Consider the following 27,024-nt stretch of genomic DNA (forward strand, 5'->3'; position numbering starts at 1 on the left):
ACTGGGTGAGTTATACTGGGATAAACTGGGATAAACTGGGAATGGGACTGGGATAAACTGGGAATGGGACTGGGACACGGCAACGGGAATGTTACTGGGAAATGGTGAGTGGGAAACTGGGATATACTGGGATAAACTGGGTGAGTTATACTGGGATATACTGGGATAAACTGGGAATGGGACTGGGACACGGCCACGGGAATGTTACTGGGAAATGGTGAGTTATACTGGGATAAACTGGGATAAACTGGGAATGGGACTGGGACACCGCCACGGGAATGTTACTGGGAAATGGTGAGAGTTATACTGGGATATACTGGGATAAACTGGGAATGGGACTGGGAATGGGAATGTTACTGGGAAATGGTGAGAGTTATACTGGGATATACTGGGATAAACTGGGAATGGGACTGGGATAAACTGGGAATGGGACTGGGATAAACTGGGAATGGGACTGGGACACCGTGACAGGAATGTTACTGGGAAATGGTGAGAGACAAACTGGGATAAACTGGGATATACTGGGAATGGGACTGGGATAAACTGGGAGGGACTGGGAATGGAACTGGGAATGGACTGGGAGGGACTGGGACGAGCTGGGAACGGACTGGAACAAACTGGGAATGGGATTGGGAGGGGACTGGGAGGGACTGGGACAAACTGGGAATGGGACTGGTTTAAACTGGTTTAAACTGGGAGGGATCCCAAAGCGGTGCCTCCATTCCCGTTCCCGCTCCAAACTGGGATTTCCCTGCCCCAAACCGGTTTATACTGGTTTATACTGGTTTATACCGGTTTATACTGGTTTATACTGGTTTGTACTGGTTTATACTGGTTTATACTGGTTCAAACTGGTTGATACTGGTCTGTACTGGTTGCAGAGCTGGAGCTGGGCCAGGAGAAGGCTCTGCTGGAGCTGCTGAGCTCGGGGGGGCTCCGGCTCTGCCGGGGGCTGCCCCCAGTGGGACGCGCCGGAGCCAGGAAGGTTCCGGAATTCCGGGAATTCTGGGGATCCTGGGGATCCTGGGGGGGGCCCTGGGAATTTGGGAATTTTGGGGGGAATTTTTTGGGGATTTTTTGGGGATTTTTTGGGGATTTTTTTGGGAATTTTTGGGGATTTTTTGGGAATTTTGGGGGGATTTTTTGGGAATTTTTTGGGGAATTTTTGGGAATTTTTTGGAATTTTGGGGGGATTTTTTGGGATTTTTTTTGGATTTTTTGGGATTTTTCGGGGGATTTTTTTGGAATTTTTAGGGAATTTTTTGGGATTTTTGGGGAATTTTTTGGGGATTTTTAGGGATTTTTGGGGGGATTTTTTAGGGGAATTTTTGGGATTTTTTGGGGATTTTTTGGGAATTTTTGGGGGATTTTTTTTTAATTTCTTGGGAATTTTTTGGGGATTTTTTGGGGATTTTTTTTGGGAATTTTTGGGGGATTTTTGGGAATCAAGGAGGACTTTTGGGAATTTTTAGGGATTTTTGGGAGGATTTTGGGGGTTTTTTGGGAATCTTGGGGGGTTTTTTTGGGAATCCTGGGGGTTTATGGGGATTTGGGGAGATTTTTGGGAATTTTTTGGGGAATTTTGGGAGGATTTTTGGGAATTTTTTTGGGGGAATTTTGGGAGGATTTTTGGGAATTTTTTTTGGGAATTTTGGGAGGATTTTTGGGAATTTTTTGGGGGGAATTTTGGGAGGATTTTTGGGAATTTTTTTGGGGGAATTTTGGGAGGATTTTTGGGAATTTTTTTTGGGAATTTTGGGAGGATTTTTGGGAATTTTTTGGGGGGAATTTTGGGAGGATTTTGGGAATTTTTTGGGGGAATTTTGGGGGGATTTTTGGGAATTTTTTTGGGGAATTTTGGGAATTTTTTGGGGGAATTTTTTTGGGGATTTTTGGGAATTTTTTTTGGGGAATTTTGGGGGGATTTTTGGGAATTTTTTGGGGGAATTTTGGGGGGATTGAACTGGAAGGAATTTCAACCCTTCCAGGGCCGGGAATTCCTGGGAATTCCGGGGAATTCCGGGAATTCTGAGCCATTCCCAACCCTTTTCCCGGTTTTTTTCCCGGAGGTGTCGGCCCGGGAGCGCCGGGAGCGGCTCCAGGAGAAATCGCGGCTGAGCCGGAGCCTCCTCCCGCTGCTGCCTCAGCTCCTGGAAAAGGTCGGGAATCCCGGGAATTCCGGGAATTCCGGGAATTCTGGCATTTCCCGGAATTCCAGGGAGTTCTGGGGGGGTTTCCCTGCGTTTTCCCCCCGCAATTCCCAGGTTTTCCCTCTGAAATTCCCATTTTCTTCCTCTGAAATTCCCATTTTTTCCCTGGAATTCCCAGTTTTCCTCTGAAATTCCCAGTTTTCCCCTTGAATTCCCATTTTTCCCCTTGAATTCCCAGTTTTCCTCTGAAATTCCCATTTTTCCCCCTGAATTCCCATTTTTCCCCTGAATTCCCATTTTTTCCCTCTGAATTCCCAGTTTCCCCCCCTGAATTCCCAGTTTTCCCCTTGAATTCCCAGTTTTCCCCCTGAATTCCCAGTTTTCCCCTGGAATTCCCAGTTTTGCCCTGGAATTCCCAGTTTTTCCCCCTTGAATTCCCAGTTTTCCCCTGGAATTCCCAGTTTTCCCTGGAATTCCCAGTTTTCCCTCTGAAATTCCCATTTTTTTCCTCTGAAATTCGCATTTTTTCCCTTGAATTCCCATTTTTCCCCCTGAATTCCCATTTTTCCCCCTGAATTCCCAGTTTTCCCCTGGAATTCCCATTTTCCCGCCGGAATTCCCAGTTCTTTCCCTGAAATTCCCACTTTTACTCCCTGAAATTCCCATTTTTCCCCCAGAATTCCCATTTTTCCCCAGAATTCCCGTTTTTCCCCCGGAATTTTCATTTTTCCCCCAGAATTCCCATTTTTTTCCCCAAAATCCCCATTTTTTCTCCCGGAATTCCCGTTTTTCTTTCCTGGAATTGCCGAAATTCCCATTTTTCTCCCAGAATTCCCATTTTTCCCCTGGAATTCCCATTTTTTTTCCCAAAATCCCCGTTTTTTCCCCCGGAATTCCCGGAATTCCCAGGTTTTTCTCCCGGAATTCCCAGGTTTTTTCCCCTGGAATTCCCATTTTTTTTCCCCAAATCCCCATTTTTTTTCCCAAAATCCCCATTTTTTCTCCCGGAATTCCCGTTTTTTTTTTCCTGGAATTGCGGGAATTCCTATTTTTCTCCCAGAATTCCCATTTTTCCCCTGGAATTCCCTTTTTTTCCCCAAATCCCCATTTTTTTTCCCAAAATCCCCGTTTTTTCTCCCGGAATTCCCAAAATCCCCGTTTTTTTCCCGGGTTTTTTCCCGGAATTCCCAGTTTTTTTCCCGGAATTCCCATTTTTTCCCGCCGTCATTCCCAGTTTTCGGCGGAGCCGGAGGCGGTGGCGGCGCTGCTGGAGCTGCTCCCGCACCTGGAGCTGGGAATGTTCCGGACGGCGCGGCTGGACAAGGTGGGCACCAGTACGGACCAGTATAAACCACTATGGACCAGTTTGAACCAGTATAAACCAGTTTGAACCAGTTTGAACCAGTATAAACCAGTATGAACCAGTTTGAACCAGTATAAACCAGTATAAACCAGTTTGAACCAGTTTGAACCAGTAAAGAGCAGTTTGAACCAGTATAAACCAGTTCAGAGTGGTTCAAACCAGTTCAAACCAGTACGGACCAGTTCAAACCACTTCAAACCAGTACAAACCAGTTTAAACCAGTACAGACCACTATAAATGAGTTTGAACCAGTCCAAACCAGTATAAACCAGTTCAAACCAGTTCAAACCAGTATAAACCAGTTTGAACCAGTACGGACCAGAACAAACCAGTTCAAACCAGTGCAGACCAGTACAAACCAGTACGAACCAGTTCAAACCGGTTCAAACCAGTAGGGATTAGTATGGACCAGTATAAATCCGTTCAGACCAGTTCAAACCAGTTCAAACCAGTACAGGGCTCCCAGTCCCTCCCAGTCCATCCCAGTCCCTCCCAGTCACTCCCAGTTCATTCCCAGTGGATCCCAGTGTGTCCCAGTTTATCCCAGTGTGTCCCAGCTCATTCCCAGTTTATCCCAGTCAATCCCAGTCAATCCCAGTTTGTGTTCCCAGGTTCTGGATCAGGTTCTGGTTGGGATCCAGGAGCTGTTCCGGTGTCACTCGGAGCCGTTCCCGGTTCTGGCTGTGACCCCAGTTCATTCCCAGTTCATTCCCAGTTCATTCCCAGTGTGTCCCAGTTCATTCCCAGTTCATTCCCAGTTTATCCCAGTTAATCCCAGTTTGTCTGGGTGTTGTTCCCAGGTTCTGGATCAGGTTCTGGCTGGGATCCAGGAGCTGTTCCGGTGTCACTCGGAGCCGTTCCCGGTTCTGGCTGTGACCCCAGTTCATTCCCAGTTCATTCCCAGTCCATTCCCAGTGTGTCCCAGTTCATTCCCAGTGTGTCCCAGTTTATCCCAGTTTATCCCAGTTTATCCCAGTTTCCATTCCCAGGTTCTGGATCAGGTTCTGGCTGGGATCCAGGAGCTGTTCCGGTGTCACTCGGAGCCGCTCCCGGTTCTGGCTGTGACCCCAGTTCATTCCCAGTTCATTCCCAGTGGATCCCAGTTTATCCCAGTGTGTCCCAGCTCATTCCCAGTTTATCCCAGTTTATCCCAGTTTATCCCAGTTTGTCTGGGTGTTGTTCCCAGGTTCTGGATCAGGTTCTGGCTGGGATCCAGGAGCTGTTCCGGTGTCACTCGGAGCCGCTCCCGGTTCTGGCTGTGACCCCAGTTCATTCCCAGTTCATTCCCAGTGGATCCCAGTTTATCCCAGTGTGTCCCAGCTCATTCCCAGTTTATCCCAGTTTATCCCAGTTTATCCCAGTTTGTCTGGGTGTTGTTCCCAGGTTCTGGATCAGGTTCTGGCTGGGATCCAGGAGCTGTTCCGGTGTCACTCGGAGCCGTTCCCGGTTCTGGCTGTGACCCCAGCTCATTCCCAGTGGATCCCAGTGTGTCCCAGTCCATCCCAGTTTATCCCAGTCAATCCCAGTCAATCCCAGTTTGTGTTCCCAGGTTCTGGATCAGGTTCTGGCTGGGATCCAGGAGCTGTTCCGGTGTCACTCGGAGCCGTTCCTGGTTCTGGCTGTGACCCCAGTTCATTCCCAGTTCATTCCCAGTTCATTCCCAGTGGATCCCAGTGTGTCCCAGTTTATCCCAGTTTATCCCAGTTAATCCCAGTTTGTCTGGGTGTTGTTCCCAGGTTCTGGATCAGGTTCTGGAGCGGATCCAGGAGCTGTTCCGGTGTCACTCGGAGCCCTTCCCGGTTCTGGCTGTGACCCCAGTTCATTCCCAGTGGATCCCAGTTTATCCCAGTGTGTCCCAGCTCATTCCCAGTTTATCCCAGTTTATCCCAGTCATTCCCAGTTTCCATTCCCAGGTTCTGGATCAGGTTCTGGTTGGGATCCAGGAGCTGTTCCGGTGTCACTCGGAGCCCTTCCCCGTTCTCCTCCCGGCCTCGCGGGCCCTGCGCTCGCTCTGTGACCCCGACCTGAGCCTGGGCAGCCGCGGGGACATCGCCAGGGGACACCTGGGGGACACCTGGGGGGACAGGTGCCACCTGCAGGTGTGTGACGTCATCCAGGTGAGACCTGTGACACACCTGGGGACACCTGGGGGGGACAGGGACACACCTGGGGACACCTGGGGACACCTGGGGACACCTGGGGGGTCACAGACACACCTGGGGACACCTGGGGACACCTGGGGACATCGCCAGGGGACACCTGGGGGACACCTGGGGGGACAGGTGCCACCTGCAGGTGTCTGACGTCATCCAGGTGAGGCTGGGGACACACCTGGGGACACCTGGGGACACCAAAACCACACCTGGGGACATCGCCAGGGGACACCTGGGGGACACCTGGGGGGACAGGTGCCACCTGCAGGTGTCTGACGTCATCAAGGTGAGCTGGGGACACACCTGGGGACACCTGGGGACACCTGGGGGACACCTGGGGGGACAGGTGCCACCTGCAGGTCTGTGACATCATCAAGGTGAGCTGGGGACACACCTGAGGGGTCACAGACACACCTGGGGACATCGCCAGGGGACACCTGGGGGACACCTGGGGGGACAGGTGCCACCTGCAGGTCTGTGACATCATCAAGGTGAGCTGGGGACACACCTGGGGACACCTGGGGGGACAGGGACACACCTGGACACACCTGGGGACATCTGGGGGGGTCAGGGACACACCTGGGGACATCGCCAGGGGACACCTGGGGGACACCTGGGGGGACAGGTGCCACCTGCAGGTGTCTGACGTCATCCAGGTGAGATGTGACACACCTGGGGACACCTGGGGACACCTGGGGACACCTGGGGGGGTCACAGACACACCTGGGGACACCTGGGGACACCTGGGGGGGTCACAGACACACCTGGGGACACCTGGGGACACCTGGGGGGGTCACAGACACACCTGGGGACACCTGGGACACACCTGGGGACATCGCCAGGGGACACCTGGGGGACACCTGGGGGGACAGGTGCCACCTGCAGGTGTCTGACATCATCCAGGTGAGACCTGTGACACACCTGGGGACACCTGGGGGACACCTGGGGGGACAGGTGCCACCTGCAGGTGTGTGACATCATCCAGGTGAGCTGGGGACACACCTGGGGACACCAAAACCACACCTGAACACACCTGGGGACACCTGGGGGGACAGGTGCCACCTGCAGGTGTCTGACGTCATCCAGGTGAGATGTGACACACCTGGGGACACCTGGGGACACCTGGGGGGGTCACAGACACACCTGGGGACACCCAGAACACACCTGGGGACACCTGGAGGGGTCAGGGACACATTTGGGGACACCTGGACACACCTGGGGACATTTGGGGGGGGTCAGTGACACACCTGGGGACACCTGGGACACACCTGGACACACCTGGGACACACCTGGACACACCTGGACACACCTGGACACACCTGGACACACCTGGGGACACCTGGGGACACCTGGGACACACCTGGGGACACCTGGGACACACCTGGACACACCTGGGGACACCTGGTGACACCTGGGGACACACCTGGGGACACACCTGGACACACCTGGTGACATTTCCGTGCTCTCCCCTGTCCAGGTGAGGGTCCCTGACGAGGACGATCTCTACGCTCTGGCCGCCACCCTCAGGAGGCTCTCGGTGCTCTTCAGGTGACACCAAATGTCCCCAAATGTCCCCAAAATGTCCCAAAATGTCCCCAAATGGCCCCAAATGTCCCCAAAATGTCCCCAAAATCTCCCCAAATGTCCCCAAATGTCCCCAAAATCCCCCAAAATCTCCCCAAATGTCCCCAAATGTCCCCAAAATGGCCCCAAATGGCCCCAAATGTCCCCAAAATGTCCCCAAATGTCCCCAAAATGGCCCCAAATCACCCCAGAAATGTCCCCAAATGTCCCCAAATGGCCCCAAATGTCCCCAAATGTCCCCAAATGTCCCAGAATGTCCCCAAATCTCCTCCAAATGGCCCCAAATGGCCCCAAATGTCCCCAAAATGGCCCCAAATGTCCCCAAATGTCCCCAAAATGTCCCCAAATGGCCCCAAAATCTCCCAAAATGTCCCCAAATGTCCCCAAATGTCCCCAAATGGCCCCAAATGTCCCCAAAATCCCCCAAAATGTCCCAAAACGTCCCCAAAATCCCCCCAAATGTCCCCAATGTCCCCAATGTCCCCAATGTCCCCAATGTCCCCAGGTGTCCCCAGGTGTCCCCAGGTGTGTCCCCAGGTGTGTCCCCAGGTGTCCCCAATGTCCCCAGGTGTCCCCAGGTGTCCCCAGGTGTCCCCAATGTCCCCAATGTCCCCAGGTGTCCCCAGGTGTCCCCAATGTCCCCTCTGTCCCTGCAGTGACCATGACCTCACCCCCTGGGGTCTCTTCGGGCCCCTCCAGCAGCTCCTGCGGCACCACCTGGGGACAGGAGAGATCCCGGAACAGGTGAGGATTGGGGACACCTGGGGACACCTGGGGACACCTGGGGGGACATGGGGACACCAAAACCTCACCTGGGGACACCTGGGGACACCTCAACACACCTGGGGACAGGAGAGATCCCGGAACAGGTGAGGATTGGGGACACCTGGGGACACCTGGGGACACCTGGGGGGACATGGGGACACCAAAACCTCACCTGGGGACACCTGGGGACACCTCAACACACCTGGGGACAGGAGAGATCCCGGAACAGGTGAGGATTGGGGACACCTGGGGACACCTGGGGACACCTGGGGGGACATGGGGACACCAAAACCTCACCTGGGGACACCTGGGGACACCTCAACACACCTGGGGACAGGAGAGATCCCGGAACAGGTGAGGATTGGGGACACCTGGGGACACCTGGGGACACCTGGGGGGACATGGGGACACCAAAACCTCACCTGGGGACACACCTGGGGACAGGAGAGATCCCAGAACAGGTGAGGGGGGACAGGGACACACCTGGGGACACCTGGGGGGACATGGGGACACCTGAATACACCTGGGGACACATGGGGACACCAAAACCTCACCTGGGGACACCTGGGGACACACCTGAACACACCTGAGATACACCTGGGGACAGGAGAGATCCCGGAACAGGTGAGGGGACACCTGGGGGGACATGGGGACACACCTGGGGACACCTGGGGGGACAGGGGGACACCTGAATACACCTGAACACACCTGGGGACACCTGGGGACAGGAGAGATCCCGGAACAGGTGAGGGGACAGGGGGACACCTGGGGACATTGGGGACACCTGGGGGGACATGGGGACACCTGGGGACACCAAAACCACACCTGGGGACACCTGGGGACACCAAAACCTCACCTGGGGACAGCTGGGGACAGGAGAGATCCCGGAACAGGTGAGGGGGGACAGGGGGACATTGGGGACACCTGGGGACACCAAAACCTCACCTGGGGACACCTCAGGGCCATTTCCAGAACTTTCGGGGCCATTTTGGGATAATTTTGCCCATTTTGGGGCGGTTTTGGGGGCGTTTTTGTCAGATTTTGGTGCTGTTTTTTCCCATTTTTGTCAGTTTTTTCCCTTTTTTGTCAGTTTTTTCCTGTTTTTGTCGGTTTTTTCTCGTTTTTGGCCATTTTTTCCCGTTTTTGTCAGTTTTTGGGGCTGTTTTTTTCCCATTTTTTCCATTTTTTGTTGTTTTTTCCCATTTCTGTCGGTTTTTTTCCCATTTCTGTAGTTTTTTTCCCCATTTTTGGCCTTTTTTTGCCGTTTTTTCCCGTTTTTGGCCGTTTTTTCCCATTTTTGTAAGTTTTTGGTGCTGTTTTTTCCCATTTTTTCCACTTTTTGTCCGTTTTTTTCCTATTTTTGTCTTTTTTTTCCCATTTTTGGCTGTTTTTTCCCATTTTTGTCAATTTTTGGGGGTGTTTTTTCCCATTTTTTCCATTTTTTGTCTTTTTTTTCCCATTTTTGTCAGTTTTTTTCCTGTTTTTTGTCGTTTTTTCCCATTCTTGTCAGATTTTGGGGCCATTTTTTCCCGTTTTTGTCGTTTTTTTGCCCGTTTTTTCCCATTTTTTCCCATTTTTGTCAGTTTTTTTCGTGTTTTTTCCCATTTTTGGCCGTTTTTTCCCATTTTTGTCAGTTTTTTTCCTGTTTTTTTGTCGTTTTTTCCCATTCTTGTCAGATTTTGGGGCCATTTTTTCCCGTTTTTGTCGTTTTTTTGCCCGTTTTTTCTCATTTTTTCCCATTTTTGTCAGTTTTTTTCCTGTTTTTTCCCATTTTTGTCATTTTTTTCCCATTTTTGGCCATTTTTTCCCATTTTTGTCAGTTTTTTTCCCGTTTTTTCCCATTTTTTCCCGTTTTTTCCCGTTTTTTTCCCGTTTTTTTCCTGTTTTTTGCCGTTTTCTGCCTGTTTTTCCCCGTTTTTTCCCGTTTTTTCCCGTTTTTTCCTGTTTTTTTCCCATTTTTTTCCCGTTTTTTTCCCGTTTTTTTCCCGTTTTTTCCCGTTTTTGGTCATTTTTTCTCATTTTTGTCATTTTTTTCCCTGTTTTTTCCCGTTTTTTTCCCGTTTTTTCCCATTTTTGTCGTTTTTTTTCCTGTTTTTTCCCGTTTTTTCCCATTTTTGTCATTTTTTTCCCCTGTTTTTTCCCGTTTTTTCCCCGTTTTTTCCCGTTTTTGGCCGTTTTCCGCCCGTTTCTGGCGCTGTCCCCGCAGGTGACGGTCCCGGCGCTCTCCTGCCTCTTCTTCCACCTGCTCTGGGAACTCTCCCGAATTCCCGACTCCGGAGCCGCCCCGGTGAGAGATTCCCGGAAAAACTCATCCCAAAAATTCCCAGAAATTCCCAAAATTCCTGAAATCCCAGAAAAACCCATCCCAGAATTCCCAGAATTTCCAGAATTCCTGAATTCCCAAAAATCCCCATCCCAAAAATTCCCAGAATTCCTGAAATCCCAAAAAAAAAACCATCCTGAAATTCCTGAATTCCCGGAAAAACACATCCCAGAAATCCCAGAATTCCCAAAATTCCTGAATTCCCAAAAATCCCCATCCCAAAATTCCCAAAATTCCCCAAAATTCCCAAAATTCCTGAAATCCCAAAAAAACCCATCCCAAAATTCCCAAAAATCCTGAATTCTCCAAAAAAAACCATCCCAAAAATCCCAGAATTCCTGAATTCCCAAAAAAACCCATCCCAAAAATCCCAGAATTCCCAGAATTCCTGACTTCCCAAAAATCCCCATCCCAAAAATCCTGAATTCCCGGAAAAACACATCCCAAAAATCCCAAAAATCCCAGAATTCCTGAAATCCCAAAAAAACCCATCCTGAAATTCCTGAATTCCCAAAAATCCCCATCCCAAAAATCCCCAAAATTCCTGAATTCCCGGAAAAACCCATCCCAAAAATCCCCAAAATTCCCAAAATTCCCGAAATCCCAGAAAAACCCATCCTGAAATTCCCCAAATTCCTGAATTCCCAAAAAAACACATCCCAAAAATCCCAGAATTCCTGAATTCCCAAAAATCCCCATCCCAAAATTCCCCAAATCCCCAAAATTCCTGAATTCCCGAAAAAACCCATCCCAAAAATCCCCAAAATTCCCGAAATCCCAAAAAAACCCATCCTGAAATTCCTGAATTCCCAAAAATCCCCATCCCCAAAATCCCAGAATTCCCAAAATTTCTGAATTCCCAAAAAAAAAACCATCCTGAAATTCCTGAATTCCTGGAAAAACACATCCTGAAATTCCCAAAATTCCTGAATTCCCAAAAAAACCCATCCCGAAATTCCCCAAATCCCCAAAATTCCTGAATTCCCAAGAATCTCCATCCCAAAATTCCCAAAATTCCTGAATTACCAAAAATCCCCGTCCCAAAAATCCCCAAAATTCCTGAAATCCCAAAAAAACCCATCCTGAAATTCCTGAATTCCCAAAAATCCCCATCCCAAAAATCCCAAAAATCCTGAATTCCTGGAAATCCCCATCCCAAAATCCCCAAAATCCTGAATTCCCAGAAAACCCCATCCCCAAATCCCCCAAATTCCCTCAATCCCACCCCAAATCCCCAAATTCCCCAAATCCCACCCCAATCCCAGAGAATTCCCGGAATTTCAGCCCAGAATTCCCAGATTCCCATGGGAATTCCCGGATTTCTCTCAGAATTCCCATTTTTTTCCAGGCAAATCCCCGGGAATTCCTCCCCCCATTCCCCCCAAATCCCCAAATTCCCCAAATTCCGCCCCAAATTTGGAGAATTCCCGGAATTCCCGCCCAGAATTCCAGGATTTCCATTGGATTTCTATGGAATTCCATGAAAATTCCCGGTTTTTCTTTTCCCAGGGGGATCGTCGGGAATTCCCGTCCCGGGCCGGCTCCGCCCTCTCCCTGTGCCCCCAAATCCCCAAATTCCCCAAATTTGGAGAATTCCCGGAATTCCCAGCCCCAGAATTCCCAGATTTCCATTGGATTTCTATGGAATTCCATCGGAATTCCCGGTTTTCCATGGAATTCCCGTTTTTTTCCAGGGGGATCGTCGGGAATTCCTGTCCCGGGCCGGCTCCGCCCTCTCCCTGTGCCCCCAAATCCCCAAATTCCCCAAATTTGGAGAATTCCCGGAATTCCCAGCCCCCGGAATTCCCAGAATTCCATCGGAATTCCCGGTTTTCCATGAAAATTCCCGGTTTTTTCCCAGGGGGATCGTCGGGAATTCCTGTCCCGGGCCGGCTCCGCCCTCTCCCTGTGCCCCCAAATCCCCAAATTCCCCAAATTCCGCCCCAAATTTGGAGAATTCCCGGAATTCCCAGCCCCAGAATTCCCAGATTTCCATCGGAATTCCCGGTTTTCCATGGAATTCCCGGTTTTTCCCAGGGGGATCGTCGGGAATTCCTGTCCCGGGCCGGCTCCGCCCTCTCCCTGTGCCAGAGCTGCCTCTCGGAGCCCCAGCCCGGCCTGCGCCAGGAGGTTCCGGAACTTTCCGGGAATTCCCCCCGGAACATTCCGGGAATTCCCGTCGGGAATGCCGGGGGGGGGTTGGGAGGGGGAATTTGGGGGAAATTTGGGGAATTTTGGCGGGAAATTTGGGGGAAATTTGGGATATTTGGGGGAATTTGGGGAATTTTGGGGGAAATTTGGGAATATTTGGGAGGAATTTTGGGGGGAAATTTGGGGAATTTTGGGGGAATTTGGGGAATTCGGGAGGAATTTGGGGAATTTTGGAGGAATTTTGGGAATTTTGGAGGAATTTTGGGAATTTTGGGGGGAATTTTGGGAATTTGGGGAAATTTGGGATATTGGGGAAATTTGGGGAATTTTGGGGGGAAATTGGGGAATTTTGGGGGAAATTTGGGGAATTTTGGGGGAATTTTGGGAATTTTGGCGGGAAATTTGGGGGGAATTTGGGGAATTTTGGGGGGAATTTTGGGGGGAATTTGGGGAAATTTGGGGGGAATTTGGGGAATTTTGGGGGAATTTTGGGGAATTTTGGGGGAATTTTGGGGAATTTTGGGGGAAATTTGGGAATGTTTGGGGAAATTTGGGGAATTTTGGGGGGAATTTGGGGAATTTTGGGGGAATTTGGGGAATTTTTGGGGAAATTTGGGGAATTTGGGAGGAATTTTGGGAATATTTGGGGGGAATTTGGGGAATTTTGGGGGGAATTTGGGGAATTTTGGGGGAATTTGGGAATTTTGGGGGAAATTTGGGGGAATTTTGGGGGAAATTTGGGGGAAATTTGGGATATTTGGGTTATTTGGGATGTTTGGGTTTTTCGGGACTGTTCTCCCCCAAATTATTTTACAAAAGAATCCAAAGATGTTCCCAAAAAATTCCCAAAAAACCCCCCCAAAAATCCAAAAAAATTCCAGAAAAATTTTTAAAAAAATCCCAAAAAAATCCCCAAAAAATCTCGAAAAAATCTCAAAAAAATCTTTAAAAAATCCCTCAAAAATTCCCCAAAAATCCCCCAAAAATCCCCCAAAAAATCTTTAAAAAATCCAGAAAAAATTCCCCAAAAATCCCCCAAAAATCCCCCAAAAATTCCCCAAAAATCCCCCAAAGATTCCCAAAAAATTCCCAACAAATTCCCCAAAAATCTTTAAAAAATTCCCAAAAAATCCTAAAAAATAAAAAAAAATCTTTAACAAATCCCCAAAAATCCCCAAAAAATCTTTAAAAAAATAATAAAAAATCCTGAAAAAAATCTTAAAAAAATCTTTAAAAAATCCCCAAAAATTCCCCAAAAAATCCCCCAAAAATTCCCCAAAAATCCTAAAAAATCCAAAAAAACCTTTAAAAAAATCCCCAAAAATTTCCCAAAAAATCTTGAAAAATCCCCAAAAAATCTTTAAAAAATCCCCAAAAAATCCCTCAAAAATTCCCCAAAAATCCCCAAAAAATCTTTAAAAATTCCCAAAAAATCCTCCAAAAAATCTTTAAAAAATCAAAAAAAATCCCCAAAAAACCTCAAAAAAATCTCCAAAAAATCTCCAAAAAACCTTTAAAAAATCATAAAAAATCCTGAAAAAAAATCTCAAAAAAATCTTTAAAAAATCCCCCAAAATTCCCCAAAAAATCCCCAAAAAATTCCCCAAAAATTCCCAACAAATTCCCAGTAAAAATTCCGGATTCCCTGCAGGCTCTGCTGGTTGTGAGCGACCTCCTGGTGCTGCTGGGCCCGGAGCTGCAGCCGGAGCCGGAGCTGCCGGGGCTGCTCAGCGCCGTCCTGGCCGACTTCGTCTTCATCAGCGAATCCCAGCCCGGCTCTGATGGACACGGTGAGACCCCGGGGGAACAAAATTCCTGGGATTTGTTGGGGGATTTAGGGGAATTTTTTTGGATTTTTTTGGGATTTTTTTGGGTTTTTTGGGGGTTTTTTTTTTTAGGATTTTTTGGGGGTTTTTTGGGGATTTTTTTGGGGTTTTTTTAGGATTTTTTATGGATTTTTTGGGAATTTTTTGAGGATTTTTTGGGGATTTTTTGGGGATTTTTTATGGATTTTTTGGGGATTTTTTGAGGATTTTTTTTTTTTTTGAGGATTTTTTTGGGATTTTTTGAGGATTTTTTGGGGATTTTTTGAGGATTTTTATGGGATTTTTTTGAGGATCTTTTTGGGATTTTTTGAGGATTTTTTGGGGATTTTTTTTGGGATTTTTTAGGGGATTTTTTGAGGATTTTTTGGGGATTTTTCGGGGTTTTTTTTAGGATTTTTTATGGATTTTTTGAGGATTTTTTGGGGATTTTTTGAGGATTTTTTTTTTTTTTTTTTGATTTTTTGGGGATTTTTTGAGGACTTTTTTTAAATTATTTTTTTATTTTTTGGGGATTTTTTATGGATTTTTTTGTGGATTTTTTTTTGGGATTTTTTTTTGGATTTTATGGGAATTTTTTGGGATTTTTTGGGATTTTTTTTGGAATTTTTTTTGATTTTTATTGGGATTTTTTGGGATTTTTTTTTATTCCTGTTTATTCCCGCTGTTTTTCCCGTCATTCCCGATATTTTCCCGGATATTTTCCCGGATGTTTTCCACCCTCCCTGCTCTCCCTCTCCCGCTGCCGTTCCCATTCTCATTCCCAATGTTATTCCCGATATTTTTCAGGATATTTTTCCCGGAGTTTTTCCCATCATTCCCAATGCTTTTCCCAATACTTTTCCCGTCATTCCCGATATTTTTCCCGGTATTTTTCCGGATGTTTTTCCGGATATTTTCCAGCCTCTGCTCCGTCCCTGTCCCGCCGCCGTTCCCGGTGTTTTTCCCGGTGATTTTCCCAGTGTTTTTCCCATCATTCCCGATATTTTTCCCATCATTCCTGCTGTTTTTCCGGATGTTTTTCCGGATGTTTTCCAGCCTCTGCTCCGTCCCTGTCCCGCCGCCATTCCCGGTGTTATTCCTGTTATTCCCAGTATTTTTCAGGATATTTTTCCTGGAGTTTTTCCCATCATTCCCAATATTTTTCCCGTCATTCCCGATGTTTTTCCGGATGTTTTTCCCGATTTTCCAGCCTCTGCTCCGTCCCTGTCCCGCCGCCGTTCCCGGTGTTATTCCCGATGTTTTTCCTGGTATTTTTCAGGATATTTTTCCCGGAGTTTCTCCCATCATTCCCAATGTTTTTCCCAATATTTTTCCCGTCATTCCCAATGTTTTTCCCGGTTTTTCCGGATGTTTTCCAGCCTCTGCTCCGTCCCTGTCCCGCCGCCGTTCCCTCCTGGCCGCTTTCTGCCGGCTGCTGCTCCGGGGGTCGCTCCCGCTCGGCGCCGCCTCCGACGTCTTCAAGCGATATTCCAAGGTCTGGGAAGGAATTCCCGGAATTCCTGGGAATTCCGAACGTCCCCCCTGGGATTCCTGGGAATTCCAAACCCCCCCCATCGGGAATTCCCAAATTCCCCCAGTTGGGAATTTACCGGGAATTCCCAACCCTGTCCCTGGGATTCCTGGGAATTCCAAACCCCCCCATCGGGAATTTTCCGGGAATTCCCTATGGAATTCCAAACTCCACCCCCATTTGGGAATTCCAAACCCCGCCCCCGGGATTCCTGGGAATTTCCCAGGGAATTCCAAACCCCCCCTCATCGGGAATTTCCCGGGAATTCCATCGGGAATTCCATCAGGAATTCCAAACCCCACCCTGGGGAAATTCCTGGGAATTCCATTGGGGAATTCCAAACTCCTCCCTGGGAATTTTCTGGGAATTTCCAACCCCCCCCATCAGGAATTTCCCAGGAATTCCATTGGGAATTCCCAAACCCCTCCTTGGGAATTTTCTGGGAATTCCCAACCCCTCCTCCCTGGGGAATTTCCTGGGAATTCCATTGGGAATTCCAAGCTCCCTCCAATTGGGAATTTCCTGGGAATTTCCCTGGAATTCCACATCCCCTCCAACTGGGAATTTCCTGGAAATTCCATCGGGAATTCCAAACCCCCTCCCTGGGAATTCCATCGGGAATTCCAAGCTCCCTCCAATTAGGAATTTCCTGGGAATTTCCCTGGAATTCCAAACCCCCTCCCTGGGACTTTCCTGGGACTTTCCTGGGAATTCCAAACCCCCCCCCGTTGGGAATTTCCTGGGAATTCCATCAGGAATTCCCAACCCCCCCCCCAGGGGAAATTCCCGGGAATTCCATTGGGAATTCCCAACTCCTCCTCCCTGGGAATTTCCTGGGAATTCCATTGGGAATTTCCCGGGAATTCCATTGGGAATTCCAAACCCCCCCCAATTGGGAATTTCTTGGGAATTTCCTGGGAATTCCATTGGGAATTCCCAACCCCTCATCGGGAATTTCCTGGGAATTCCATTGGGAATTCCAAACCCCTCCCAATTGGGAATTTCCCGGGAATTCCCGGCCCCTTTTCCCGCAGTTTTCCGAGGATTTTGGTGACATCATCCGGGAGACGCTGCGCCGGACGCGGGAGCGCCACCAGCGGGAGTGGGCGTCGGTCCTGCTGCTCTCCCTCACCCAGGTACGGAAAAATTCCCAAAATTCCCGGAATTCCCGAAATTCCAGAGGCTCTGGGCACTGATCCTGCTGCTCAGCCTCACCCAGGTACGGGAAAATCCCCGGAATTCCCAAAATTCTGGGAATTCCGGAGGCTCTGGGCATCGATCCTGCTGCTCTCCCTCACCCAGGTACGGGAAAATCCCCGGAATTCCCAAAATTCCGGGAATTCTGGGGGTCCTGAATGCCCAGGGAGCTGCTGAGCCTGAATCAGGCACGGGAAAATTCCCAAAATTCCCAAAATTCTGGGAATTCTGGGGCGTCCTGAATGCACATGGAGTTGCTGAGCCTGAATCAGGCACGGAAAAATTCCCAAAATTCCCAAAATTCCCAAAATTCTGGGAATTCCAGAGGCTCTGGGCACTGATCCTGCTGCTCAGCCTGAGTCAGCTGGGAAAACATTCCGGAAATTCCCAGAATTCTGAGAATTTTGGGAATTCTGGGACTTTTCTGGGCGCTTTTGGGAATTCTGGGGAATTCCCATTTTTTCCTATTTTTTCCAGGATTTTTTGGGAATTTTTTCGGGAGGATTTTTTGGGAATTTTTTTGAGGGATTGTTTGGGATGATTTTGGGAAATTTTTTTTGGGAATTTTCTGGATTTTTCCAGGACTTTTTGGGATTTTTTTTCTGGGATTTTTTGGGATTCTTTAGGGATTTTTGGGGAAATTTTTGTTGGAATTTTTTTACGGATTTTTTGGGGTTTTTTGGGGCATTTTCTGGGAATTTTTTCAGGCATTTTTTTGGGAATTCTCTGGGAATTTTTTTAGGGATTATTTGGGAATTTTTTGGGAGATTTTCTTGGAATTTTTTAGGGATTTTTTTGGGGTTATTTGGGAATTTTTTGGGGGGATTTTCTGGGAATTTTTTCAGGAATTTTTCGGGAATTTTTTTTGGAATTTTCTGGGAATTTTTTCAGGATTTTTTTGGGAATTTTTTTGGGAATTCTCTGGGAATTTCTTTAGGGATTATTTGGGAACTTTGGGGGGATTTTCTGGGAATTTTTTTGGCAATTTTTTGGGAATTTTTTTTGGAATTTCTGGGAATTTTTTTAGTGAATTTTTTTTGGGAATTTCTTGGAATTCTCTTGGAATTTTTTTAGGGATTTTTTGGGAATTTTTTTGGGAATTCTCATGGAATTTTTTTAGGGATTTTTTTTGGGGAATTTCTTGGAATTTTCTTGGAAATTTTTTTAGGGATTTTTTGGGAATTTTTTTGAGAATTTTTTGGGGAATTTCTGGGAATTTTTTTCGGGATTTTTTTTTGGAATTTCTTGGAATTCTCTTGGAATTTTTTTGGGAATTTTTTGGGAATTTTTTTGGGAATTCTCCCGGAGTTTTCCCCCCTTCCAGAACAATCCCCAATTCTTTGGGAATTCCCCCATTCCCGGCCAGATTTTCCCGGGAATTTTTCCCCCTTTTCCCCCCAGCTCCGTTTTCCCAGGAATATTTGGGAATTCCCGTGGAATTCCCGAGGCTTTTCCCGTTTTTTTTTCCCAGCTTTTCACGGAGCTGCTGCTCCAGGAGGGCCCCGACGTCCGGGGGCTCCCGGAATTCCAGGAAATTCGGGATCTGGGCCGGAGATTTTCCCTCTTCTTCAGCCTCCGGCACCTCCGGCACCGCCGGGCGCTGCTGCGGCTCCACAGGCGCGGGAAATCCCGGAATTCCCGGGAAAATCCGGGAAAAACCGGGAAAATCTGGGAATTCCGGGAATTCTGGGAATTCTGGGAATTCCGGGAATTGCAGGGGGGAAAATTCCGGGAATTCTGGGAATTCTGGGAATTCCGGGAATTCCAGGAGGGGAAATCCTGGAATTCTGGGGAATCTGGGAATGCTGGGAAATTTGGGAATTCTGGGGGGGGGGGTTTAGAGGATTTTGGGATGGGTTTTGGGGGAAATCTGGGGATTTTGGGAATGGATTTGGGATGGAATTTTGGGAATTTCGGGGTTGGATTTGGGATGAAATTTTGGGGAATTCTGGGGATGGAATTTTTGGGGATTTTTGGGAATTCTGGGGCTGGATTTGGGATGGGATTTTGGGGAAATTTGGGAATTTTGGGAATGGATTTGGGATGGGATTTTTTGGGAATTCTGGGGCTGGAATTTTTGGGATTTTTGGGAATTCTGGGGCTGGATTTGGGATGGAATTTTTGGGAATTCTTGGGCTGGAATTTTGGGGATTTTTTGGGAATTCTGGGGCTGGGATTTTTGGGATTTTTGGGAATTTTGGGAATGGATTTGGGATGGGATTTTTTGGGAATTCTTGGGCTGGAATTTCGGGGATTTTTGGGAATTTCGGGGCTGGACCTGGGATGAAATTTTGGGGGAAATTTGGGAATTCTGGGGCTGGATTTGGGATGGAATTTTTGGGGATTTCTGGGAATTCCGTGGCTGGATCTGGGGCTGGGATTTGGGACGGAATTTTGGGAATTTTGGGAATTTTGTGTTTCTCCTCCTCCTGATCCCGGCTCCTCCCGGAATTCCCGGGAATTCCCTCCCGGCAGCGAGGGGATCCAGTTCGCGCTGCAGCCGCCCCCGGAGCCGGGAACGCCGGGAATTCCGGGAATTCCGCCGGGAAATGCGGGAATTCCGGGAATTCCGCCGGGAAATGCGGGAATTCCGGGAATTCCGGGAATTCCGGGGGGTTTCCCGCTGACCCTGCCCTTCCTGGAGGTGCTGAGCGAATTCTCCCCGCGGCTCCTGCGGCCGGACCGGGCCCCGCTGTGAGCACGGAACGTTCCGGAAAAAGCCCGGAGTGACGCGGGAAAGCCGGGAATTCTGGGGGAAATCCGGGAATTCTGGGGGGAAATGTGGGGGAAATCCGGGAATTCCGGGGGGATTCAGGAATTCTGGGGGGGGTTTTGGGGGAAATCCGGGAATTCTGGGGGAAATCCAGGGAAAATCTGGGGAAAATTGGGAATTCTGGGAAAAATTCGGGAATTCTGGGGAAAAGTCCTGGAATTGTGGGGGGAAATCCGGGAAAAATCCAGAAATTCCGGGGGGAAATCCGGGGGAAATCCGGGAATTCTGGGGGAAATCCGGGAAAAATCCGGGGAAAATTGGGAATTCCGGGAAAAATCCAGGAAAAATCCAGGAATTCCGGGGGAAATCCGGGAATTCTGGGGGGGATTTTGGGAATTTTGGAAATCCGGGAATTCTGGGGGGGATTTTGGGGGGAAAATTGAAGATTTTTTTTTCAGGGAATTTTGGGATGGGGATTTTTGGGATTTTGGGGCCGATTTTGGGCTGATTTTTATGATTTTTGGGTTAATTTTGGCCATTTCCGGTGATTTTGGGTTGATTTTGGGGTAATTTTTGGTGATTTTGGGTTAATTTGGGGTATTTTGGGTGAATTTTGGGTAATTTTGGGGTATTTTGGGTAATTTTGGGCTGATTTTGGATGAAATTTGGGGTATTTTGGGTAATTTTGGGGTGTTTTTTGCCGATTTTGGAGTAATTTTGGGTGATTTTTTTCTGATTTTGGGTTAATTTTGGGGTGATTTTTGCCAATTTTGGGGTAATTTTGGGGTATTTTGGGTAATTTTGGGGTATTTTTGGTGATTTTGGGTGAATTTTGGGGTATTTTGGGCCAATTTTGGTGTAATTTTTGCCCATTTTGGGGTATTTTGGGTAATTTTGGGGTGATTTTTGCCAATTTTGGGTGAATTTTGGGGTATTTTGGGTAATTTTGGGGTGATTTTTGCCAATTTTGGGTGAATTTTGGGGTATTTTGGGCTGATTTTGAGTGAATTTTTGCCGATTTCGGGCTGATTTTGGGTGAATTTTGGGGTATTTTGGGTAATTTTGGGGTATTTTGGGTAATTTTGGGGTGATTTTGGGGTGATTTGGGGGTAATTTTGGGGTATTCTGGGTAATTTTGGGGTGTTTTTTGCCGATTTCAGGCTGATTTTGGGGTATTTCGTGCTGATTTTGGGGTAATTTTGGGGTATTTTGGGCTGATTTTGGGTAATTTTGGGTGAATTTTGGGGTATTTTGGGCCAGGCTGGCGCTGCTGGAGCGAAGGTGCCGCGAGCGGGGGCTGGGCCCTGATTTTGGGTTGAATTCCGGGGATTTTGGGGCTCCCCTGCTCTGCTACCGCCGCTCCCTCAGCGCCCCCCAGGGAGCCCCCAGCGCCGGTGAGAGCCCAAAATTGGGGAGAAAAATCGGGAATTCGGGAAAAAACCGGGAATGGCCGAGGGGGAGGGGAAAGCTCAAATTCCTGGGGGGAAAATGGGAATTTTGGGGGAAAAAATCGGAATTTTGGGGAAAAAAAATCAGAATTTTGGGGGAAAAATCTCAATTTTAGGGGAAAAAAATATTAATTTTGGGGGAAAAAATTGGAATTTTGGGGAAAAAAATCAGAATTTTGGGGGAAAAAATATTAATTTTGAGGAAAATAATGTGAATTTTGGGGAAAAAATCAGAATTTTGGGGGAAAAATCTCAATTTTAGGGGGAAATAATGTGAATTTTGGGGAAAAAAATCAGAATTTTGGGGAGAAAATCTCAATTTTAGGGGGAAAAAATATTAATTTTGGGGGAAAAAATAGGAATTTTGGGGAAAAAATCGGAATTTTGGGGGGAAAATCTCAATTTTATGAGGAAATAATATTAATTTTGGGGGGGAAAGTTGGAATTTAGGGGAAAACATCGTAATTTTGAGATGAAAATTGGGATTTGGGAGGAAAATCTGGATTTTAAGGAGAGTAATGTGAATTTTGGGGGGAAAATGGGAGTTTTGGGGAGGAAAATCTGATTTATTATTTAGAATAATAATTTAAATAATTATTTGATGTCAAAACTCTCAAATTTTGTCTTTAAACCCCAATTTTTGTGCTGAAAATCCCAATTTTTGTGCTAAAAACTGAAAGTTTGTGCCAAAAATTCCAGATTTTGTGCTAAACCCCTCAATTTTATGATAAAAATTCCAAATTTTTTGCTAAAAACCCCAATTTTTGTGCTAAAACCCCCAAATTTTGTGCTGAAAATCCCAATTTTTGTGCTAAAAATCCCAATTTTTGTGCTAAAAACCCCCAATTTTATGATAAAAATTCCAAATTTTTTGCTAAAAACCCCAATTTTTGTGCTAAAACCCCCAAATTTTGTGCTGAAAATCCCAATTTTTGTGCTAAAAATCCCAATTTTTGTGCTAAAAACCCCCAATTTTATGATAAAAATTCCAAATTTTGTGCCAAAAACCCCAAATTTTGTACCGAAAATCCCAATTTTTGTGCTAAAAACCCCAAATTTTGTGCTGAAAATCCCAATTTTTGTGCTAAAAATCCCAATTTTTGTGCTAAAATCCCCCAATTTTATTATAAAAACCCCAAATTTTTTGCTAAAAACCCCAAATTTTGTACCGAAAATCCCAATTTTTGTGCTAAAACCCCAAATTTTGTGCTAAAAGTTCCAATTTTTGTGCTAAAAACCCCAAATTTTATGCTGAAAATCCCAATTTTTGTGCTGAAAATCCCAATTTTTGTGCTAAAAACTGAAATTTTGTGCCAAAAATTCCAAATTTTGTGCTAAAACCCCCAATTTTATGATAAAAATCTCGATTTTTGTGCTAAAAATCCCAATTTTTGTGCTAAAAAGCCCCAATTTTATGATAAAAATTCCAAATTTTTTGTTAAAAACCCCTGATTTTTGTGCTGAAAATCCCAATTTTTGTGCTAAAATTCCTCAATTTTACGATAAAAATTCTGAATTTTTTGCTAAAAACCCCAAATTTTGTGCTAAAACCCCCAAATTTTGTGCTAAAAACTGAAATTTTGTGCTGAAACCCCCAAATTTTGTGCTGAAAATCCCAATTTTTGTGCTAAAACCCCCAATTTTATGATAAAAATTCCAAATTTTTTTCTAAAACCCCAAATTTTGTGCTGAAAATCCCAATTTTTGTGCTAAAAAGTGAAATTTTGTGCCAGAAATTCCAAATTTTGTGCTAAAACCCCCAAATTTTGTACTGAAAATCCCAATTTTTGTGCTAAAACCCCCAATTTTATGATAAAAAATTCAAATTTTGTGCTAAAACCCCCAAATTTTTTGCTAAAAACCCCAATTTTTGTGCTAAAAAATGAAATTTTGTGCCGAAAATTCCAATTTTTGTGCTAAAAACTGAAATTTTGTGCCGAAAATCCCAATTTTTGTGCTAAAAACTGAAATTTTGTGCTAAAACCCCCAATTTTTGTGCTAAAAACCCCAAATTTTGTGCCAAAAATCCCAATTTTTGTGCTAAAAATCCCAATTTTTGTGCTAAAAACCCCCAATTTTATGATAAAAATTCCAAATTTTTTGCTAAAAACCCCAAATTTTGTACTGAAAATCCCAATTTTTGTGCTAAAAACTGAAATTTTGTGCTAAAACCCCCAAATTTTATGCCAAAAATTCCGAATTTTGTGCTAAAAACCCCAAATTTTGTGCTAAAAATTCCAATTTTTGTGCTAAAATCCCAAATTTTGTGCCAAAAACCCCAAATTTTGTGCTAAAAACCCCAGATTTTTTGCCGAAAATCCCAATTTTTGTGCTAAAAAATGAAATTTTGTGCCGAAAATTCCAATTTTTGTGCTAAAAACTGAAATTTTGTGCTAAAACCCCCAATTTTTGTGCTAAAAACCCCAAATTTTGTGCCAAAAATCCCAATTTTTGTGCTAAAACCCCCAAATTTTGTGCCGAAAATCCCAATTTTTGTGCTAAAAACTGAAATTTTGTGCTAAAACCCCCAATTTTTGTGCTAAAAACCCCAAATTTTGTGCCAAAAATCCCAATTTTTGTGCTAAAAATCCCAATTTTATGATAAAAATCCCAATTTTTGTACCGAAAATCCCAATTTTTGTGCTAAAACCCCTAATTTTATGATAAAAAATCCAAATTTTTTTATAAAAACCCCAAATTTTTTGCTGAAAATCCCGATTTTTGTGCTAAAATCCCCAATTTTTTTTCCCCTCCCCCCAGGCTCCAGCCCGTGGCCCCCCAGCCCCGATTTGACCTCGACCCAACTCAGGGGGGGCCCCCGGAGCCGCCCCTCCCCCCCCCTGCCCAGGTGAGGCCCCTCCCCCACCCCAAAACCCCCAAATCCGGGGAAATTCCCCCAAAAAAATCCCAAAATTCGGGAGGAATTCCCCAAAAAATTCAAATTTTGGGTTTTTTTTTTTAATTTCCCTCCCCCAGCAGCGAATCCAGGAGGATTTGGGGGTCCCGGTGAGGGGATTTGGGGCAATTTGGGGGGAATTTGGGATTTTGGGGAGGAATTTTGGGATTTTGGGGGAATTTGGGATTTTTTGGGAGGAATTTTGGGATTTGGGGGGGAATTTTGGGGATTTTTTGGGAGGAATTTGGGATTTTTGGGAGGAATTTTGGGATTTTGGGGGGGAATTTTGGGGATTTTTGGGAGGATTTTGGGGGAATTTGGGATTTTTTTTGGTGGAATTTGGGATTTTTGGGGTGGGAATTTGGGAATTTTTGGGAGGAATTTGGGATTTTGGGGGGAAATTTGGGATTTTTGGGGGGAATTTGAGTTTTTTTGGAGGATTTTGGGGGGAATTTGTGTTTTTTTGGGAGGAATTTGGGATTTTTGGGAGGAATTTGGGATTTTTTTGGTGGAATTTGGGATTTTTGGGAGGATTTTGGGAGAAATTTGGGATTTTTGGGGGGAAATTCAGGACTTTTTGGGGAAATTTTGGGGTTTTTTTTGGGGAATTTGGGAATTTTTTTTGGGGAAATTGGGGAGGTTTTGGGAGGATTTGGGGATTTTGGGGGGGCCTGAGGGGGATTTGGGTGGATTTTGGGGATTTTGGGGATTTTTGGGTGGATTTTGGGGATTTTTGGGGTTTTTTGGGGTCCCCCCCAGCCTGAGCCTGATGGAGGAAGAAGAGGAAGAGGAGGAGGAAGAGGAGACCCCAAAATCCCCCAGGGTGAGACCCCAAAAATCCTCCCCAAAATCCCAAAAATTTGGGAAAAAAATCCCAAAAATTTGGGAAAAAAATCCCCAAAAAATTGGAAAAAAATCCTCAAAATTTGGGAAAAAATCCCCAAAAATTTGGGAAAAAATCCCTCAAAATTTGGGAAAAAATCCCCCAATAATTAGGAAAAAATCCCCAAAAATTTGGAAAAAATCCCCAAAAATTTGGGAAAAAAATCCCCAAAATTGGGGAAAAAATCCCAAAAATTTGGAAAAAAATCCCTCAAAATTTGAGAAAAAAATCCCCAAAATTTGGGAAAAAATCCCCAAAAATTTGGGAAAAAAATCCCAAAAATTTGGGAAAAAATCCCCAAAAATTTGGGAAAAAATCCCCAAAATTTGGGAAAAAAATCCCTCAAAATTTGGGAAAAAATCCCCAAAATTTGGGAAAAAAATCCCCAAAATTTGGGGAAAAAAACCGCCAAAATTTGGGAAAAAATCCCCAAAATTGGGGAAAAAATCCCCAAAATTTGGGAAAAAAATCCCAAAAATTTGGGAAAAAATCCCCAAAAATTTGGGGAAAAAAACCCCACAATTGGGGGAAAAATCCCCAAAATTTGGGAAAAAAAATCCCCCCAAAATTTGGGAAAAAAATCCCCAAAAATTGGGAAAAAACCCCCAAAATTTGGGAAAAAATCCCCCAAAATTTGGGAAAAAATCCCCAAAAATTTGGGAAAAAAAATCCCTAAAAATTTGAGAAAAAATTCCCCAAAAATTGGGAAAAAAATCCCAAAATTTGGGAAAAAAATCCCCAAAATTTGGCAAAAAATCCCCAAAATTTGGGAAAAAATCCCTCAAAATTTGGGGAAAAAATCCCCAAAAATCCCTGAAAGTTTTTTGGGAATTTTTTCTCTCCCAAAACCCCAAATTTTGGGATTTTTGCCCCCCAGACCCCCCTGGAGCAGCCCCGGGACCTTTTCGGCTCCTCCAGCCTCGAATTCCAGGTGAGAATTTCGGGAATTTTTGGGGTTTCCCACCAAAAAAAATTCGGGAATTTTCCCCTTTGGAATTCCCAAAAATTCCTTTTTTTTTTTTTTACCCTTTTTTGGGCCTTTTGGACCCAAAATTCGGGTCCAGAAAAATTCCCCAAACCCTGAAAATCCTTGGAGGGAAATTCGGGAATTTTTTGGGATCATCCCAAATATTCCAGGGATTTTTCCTCCTCTTTTCTCTTCCCAGACTTTCTGAAGACAAAATTCCAGAATTCCACAATTCCCGGAGTTTTTTTTCCCATTTTTTGCCGTTTTCACCCCAGAATTCCCCAGGTTTTTTTTCCCAGTTTTTTAATTCCAAACCCGAGCGGATTTTTGGGAATTTTGGGATTTATCCCGAATTTTTTGGGATTCCCAACCCTTCAGATCCTCCTGGATTTTCCCAGCTCGGAATCCCAAAAATTCCCTGAGTTTTTTTTCCCAGTTTTTTGCCGTTTTCACCCCAAAATTCCCCCCAATAAAAATCCCGGTGTTGCCGTCGTTTCCGGGCTCGTTTTTTCGGGAATTTTTTGGGAATTTTTTGGGAATTTTTTGGGAATTTTTCAGGAATTTTTCAGGAATTTTTCGGGAATTTATCGGGAATTTATCGGGAATTTTTTGGGAATTTTTCGGGAATTTCTCATGAATTTTTCGGGAATTTCTCAGGAATTTATCGGGAATTTTTCGGGAATTTTTCAGGAATTTCTCGGGAATTTTTCAGGAATTTCTCGGGAATTTTTCAGGAATTTCTCGGGAATTTTTCGGGAATTTTTCGGGAATTTCTCAGGAATTTATCGGGAATTTTTCGGGAATTTCTCGGGAATTTTTCAGGAATTTTTCGGGAATTTTTCGGGAATTTTTCGGGAATTTTGGCTTTTCCCCCCTCCCTGCTCTTCCCACATTTCCTGAGCCCAGAATCCCAAGTTTTCCTCACCCAAAATTCCCGTTTTTCTCTCAATAAAAATTCCAAAAAAAACTTCATCGTTCCTGGTCTGGTTTTTATTGGATTTTCCCGGGGTTTTCCTGGGAATTTTGTGGGGATTTTCCCGGGATTTTTGTGGGGATTTTCCCGGGAATTTTGTGGGGATTTTCCCGGGAATTTCG

The 27,024-nt window shown here is 45.7% G+C and overlaps 1 protein-coding gene across 1 annotated transcript; it reads left to right on the forward strand.

Moving 5' to 3' along the window:
- The first annotated feature begins 71 nt into the window (after positions 1-71).
- STAG3 (STAG3 cohesin complex component) lies at positions 72-26,858 on the forward strand. The gene is made up of 20 exons (XM_058828475.1): positions 72-104; positions 882-985; positions 2,070-2,159; positions 3,385-3,474; positions 5,427-5,630; positions 7,144-7,214; positions 7,907-7,994; positions 10,222-10,302; positions 12,376-12,468; positions 14,141-14,279; positions 15,674-15,789; positions 16,860-16,961; positions 18,494-18,639; positions 19,498-19,716; positions 20,996-21,129; positions 23,944-24,031; positions 24,160-24,189; positions 24,839-24,902; positions 25,840-25,893; positions 26,129-26,858. Exons 1-20 carry the CDS (start codon positions 89-91, stop codon positions 26,135-26,137), a joined length of 1,938 nt encoding a protein of 645 aa, XP_058684458.1. The 5' UTR covers positions 72-88; the 3' UTR covers positions 26,138-26,858.
- Positions 26,859-27,024: the final 166 nt, after the last annotated feature.

This window comes from Poecile atricapillus, assembly GCF_030490865.1.
Source record: "Poecile atricapillus isolate bPoeAtr1 chromosome 36 unlocalized genomic scaffold, bPoeAtr1.hap1 SUPER_36_unloc_2, whole genome shotgun sequence".
Lineage (NCBI taxonomy): Eukaryota > Metazoa > Chordata > Aves > Passeriformes > Paridae > Poecile > Poecile atricapillus.